The sequence below is a fragment of the Drosophila persimilis genome, unplaced genomic scaffold (assembly GCF_003286085.1).
Source record: "Drosophila persimilis strain 14011-0111.01,24,50 unplaced genomic scaffold, DperRS2 tig00000124-arrow-pilon, whole genome shotgun sequence".
Classification (NCBI taxonomy): domain Eukaryota; kingdom Metazoa; phylum Arthropoda; class Insecta; order Diptera; family Drosophilidae; genus Drosophila; species Drosophila persimilis.
The window spans coordinates 4,248,569-4,252,508 of record NW_020825294.1 but is presented as its reverse complement, the minus strand read 5'-3'; the positions used below and the strand labels follow the sequence as shown (position 1 = coordinate 4,252,508).

Below are 3,940 nucleotides of genomic sequence, written 5' to 3'. Positions count from 1 at the left end.
CTTTTGGCATAAATCACTATATCGGCCGAACCATTTAAATAATTGAGATTTGGCTCATAAATGTAAAAATCTTGACTAATTAAAAAATATGTCGATGCTTTTTGTATACCAAGCGCTCTGAGATAAAATACACCAGGACGAAGTGTGGAGTTATTAGAAGATCCAACTATATAGACCTGACGCAATTTGACATTAGTTTCATTGGAAACTGTGGCAATAGTCCATTGTTTGATGTCTGTATTAAGCCACTCGATTTTCAAATATCCATCTTGTAAATGCAATGCATAATCGTTTGTGATGAAAGATGATCCAACTTTACGGCACGTTCTATTAATGTTACTATTTTTGCACTCATCTTTACAGTATACTTCGCAGTAATCCTCTCTGATCTTTGCCAAAGTCTTTTGAGCACTTAAATAATTTATTTGCAAAAGTATGCAAAATATCGAAAACATATTCCACGACATTTTCGATGCGAACGATGTCCGAGTTTCAATCGTACTAAACATGCAATAGGAGAATTTTGTGGTTGGGTCCCCAAAAAGCGGACCTCTCTAGGGTCTTCTTCCCAAAAAGCATAATAAATTTAATTGCTCTCAAAAGTGCTGTTAAAAATCCACTCGATTATTAGAGCACCCACGAAGGGAGCAAAATAAACCGTTTATTCGATTTTCTTGATAAGTGGTAATATGGGCAGTCCCATTCGGGCTTGACGTTATATCCGTACGGCAAAATGTTTAAAAAAATAAAGAAATGTGTAATTTTGAAGAACGCAAATTGTTGAGTAGTACTTGGGAATGTTTCACAAAAAGTAAGACAATAATCGAACGTACGGTTTTAAAGATATTTACCAGCACGTCAGGTTACAAAAAACAGAAGTGGATTTTGAATTTGGGGTACAAAATGGCCAAACTATGCCGTTATCCGAGACTAGAACAATTTTTTTGGGAATATTTTGTAGATAGTTGTAGATGTTGAGATACGTAAGCAAAATCTTATAGCGAAAAATACCGAGAAGTGAACTTTGGCTATTTTAATAGGTTTTCACAATAAAGTGAATGAAATTATATGTCAATTGTTTATATCATTTAACTTTCAATAAATTTGGAGAATATCCGGACAAAAGTATATGGAAATCGGTATTTATTGACTTTTCATATATTTTGGCAAGCCGTACATGGATATATACGGAAACGTGAAAGAAATACTCTTTAAGGACAGAAACCAATCGGCGGTTCCAAATTTCGACGAATTTATAATTATTGGAATTTGCACAGATTACAAAATTTCTGTTTCGCCTTGGATATCTCGAAAAATTTAAATTCCTGAAGAATTTTACAAAACGTCCTCACTGGATTAATGAGGTATTCCTGACCTGTGTGATGGCCAGTATTCCTGGCTTATATAATATACCAGGGGTGATAGATCGATTGCCTTGACTTGTTGAGCATAAGCTTCATAATTCCTATTAGACCCACTAGAAACTTAATGCCTTTGTTCCCTCCGCTTTGAAGATCGAATTATTCCTTAAATTAACCGTTTAGGGTCTATGCTCTCTACCACTACTTATTCTCTTCTTCTTCTTAAATAACGAATGAAAATGTTGTGTTTCCCCTAGAACTCTATATATCGATTTAGAGCAACGGAGCAGTGTATAGACCAAAAGCAGCTGGAGAAGTACCACGAGGTGAGGAGGAGCGTAATGGAAACCTCAGCCACTGCTTAATGCACCTACCACGGAACCCGGGACCATCTCATCTGCATCTTCCCGGTTCTTTCACGGGCAAGGAGAATACACCTATTTGCCCCGGTGCTGACATCAGCAGAAGACGCTTTCAAGAAGACGCCAAGGGATCTACTTCTCTTTGCCAAAAAAAAAAACGTCGATTCTCGAGGACTTTTAAACCTCAAAAAGTTCAGTTTAGTTATAATTTTCCTTGAAATGTATACTCTGCCTTGTCACCGTTACATTGCTGGCCGGATTTTTTTTACACTTGCTTATTTAACTGCTCTACTCGTGAGAAAAGAGTGCGTACTGAGAGAGAAGAGTTTTTTATTTAATAAAATTTATTAGATACAAATTCAAACATTATCTGAATAGCTTAAGATATTTTTAAGCATTGCGATTAATGACAGACAGGTCTATTGCCTCTGGATCGGGTTCTTGTTGCACATTGATATGAGGCATAGAATATACTAGCTTGTTCCAGAAATTGGGGTCATCTCGCTTGAGATACGTGTTCAGCACCATGTAGGAGCGCAGTTCGCTGTCGAGATCATCAAAGTTCTCCACTTCGGGGTAGAGGACCACAATGAGGCGCTTGCATCGGTCCTGGGAGGTGGCATGCAGAGCGAGGCGGAACTCCAGTCGCCCCCAAGTCGACTTCAGGAAGTGGTTCGTCATCAGGATGATGACGCGCTTCGAGTCCTTCACAGATTGGCTGATGCACTCGGGAATGGGCACCCCCACGAGCCAGTCGCGCAGATAGAAGCAGAGTCGGAACTTGTACGCGCCATTCTCCAGTCTCTCCACGAACTCTTCGATGAGCTCCTCGTCCTTGTGGGTGAATGATAGAAACGCATCGAACTTCTTCTGTTTTTCGAACTCCCGCTGGGCGGCGAGGCTCATACAAACATTGTGCTCGTAGAACCAGATCAGGAGTGGCTGCTTGAAGTAAACAATCAAGTTTATAGTTGAGATGATTATCATGAAGGAAATGGCGACAGTCACATAGTGCACCAGGCCTGAAGGGCATAGATCGCTCTCATCTATTAGCTTCAGGAGCTTTCCAGTTCTACCGCAGTATATATCATTTAGTTTTTCAATGTACTGCGAACTTCTCACAAAGAATAGGAAGTCTTTCTCCTCGCAAGTGCAAGTCCAAGGATTCCCAGAGAGTAGGAGCTTCAGCTGGGTGGCCGCGACTATTCTCTTGTCGAAGAAGTCCCGCATCTGCTTGTTCAGCAACGAAATGCTATTGTTTCTTATGTCGAGAGTTATTATGTTCTCAGGAAGTTGGTCGATCTCGGTTAGCCGATTGTTGGCCAGGTATAGATGTTCCAACTTTGCATATCCGGGCAGGGAGTTGGATGGCAATGTTTCGAGATAGTTTCCTTCGAAATGAAGAGTCGAATGTCCAGATACTGGTGTGGGTAATGGAGGTATTGCTTTGAGTTCTTTAAATCCGCAGTCGATAATCATCGAAGGCACTGTAGAATTATCTAAACAGCAGATGCATTCCTCCGGACACGTTCCTGAAGAGAAGATATTACAGCGATCCAGGGCGGCGATATACTCCAGCGGTTCCTTCTGCCTCAGAAATGAAAGGAATGACTTTGCCCTGCAGTCGCATTTCCAGGGATTTTCGGACAGGTCGATCTTTCGCTTGGTGCTTCCCCCACGGTCTCTGAAGAAATCGACCACCTGATCGTCGAGAGCCTCCAGCTTGTTTTTTCGAAGATCCAAATGTGTGATGTTCTTGGGAATCAAGTGGAATGGAAAGTCCACTATTTGGTTCTCAAACAAATACAGTTTTCTCAGGGAAGCGTGACCCAATGATGGTTTAATGCTGGCAATTCTATTCTTATCGAGATGCAAGGTGGCATTGTAGGGTATGGAATGCGGAAGTTCAGGATAGAATGGCATTCCGGCATGCGCACAGTCGATCGTAAAGTGATCTGTGCTGCGGTTGAAGCAACAATAGCATCTATCAGGACACGGGGCATTCAGATGACGAAAAAAAACAGTGCCTTGACTTCTACGAAAGATGTTCTGAAGAAACTTCAACATAAGATTGTCATCACAATTGAAGATCCATCGATTACCCGTCTGCTTGAAGTCGTTAACATTTGAAAGATAATCTATCACATTTTTATCGAGTGCTTGGATGGCATTGTTACTGATGTCCAAAGCAAGCAGATTTTTTGGCAGTCGATCCAT

At 41.0% G+C, this 3,940-nt stretch overlaps 1 protein-coding gene across 1 annotated transcript; it reads right to left on the bottom strand.

The window, feature by feature from the left end:
- Nucleotides 1–2,113: 2,113 nt before the first annotated feature.
- LOC6593912 (protein toll) lies at nt 2,114–3,940 on the bottom strand. The gene has a single exon (XM_026987347.1). The coding sequence runs from the start codon at nt 3,938–3,940 to the stop codon at nt 2,114–2,116; it is 1,827 nt and encodes a 608-aa protein (XP_026843148.1).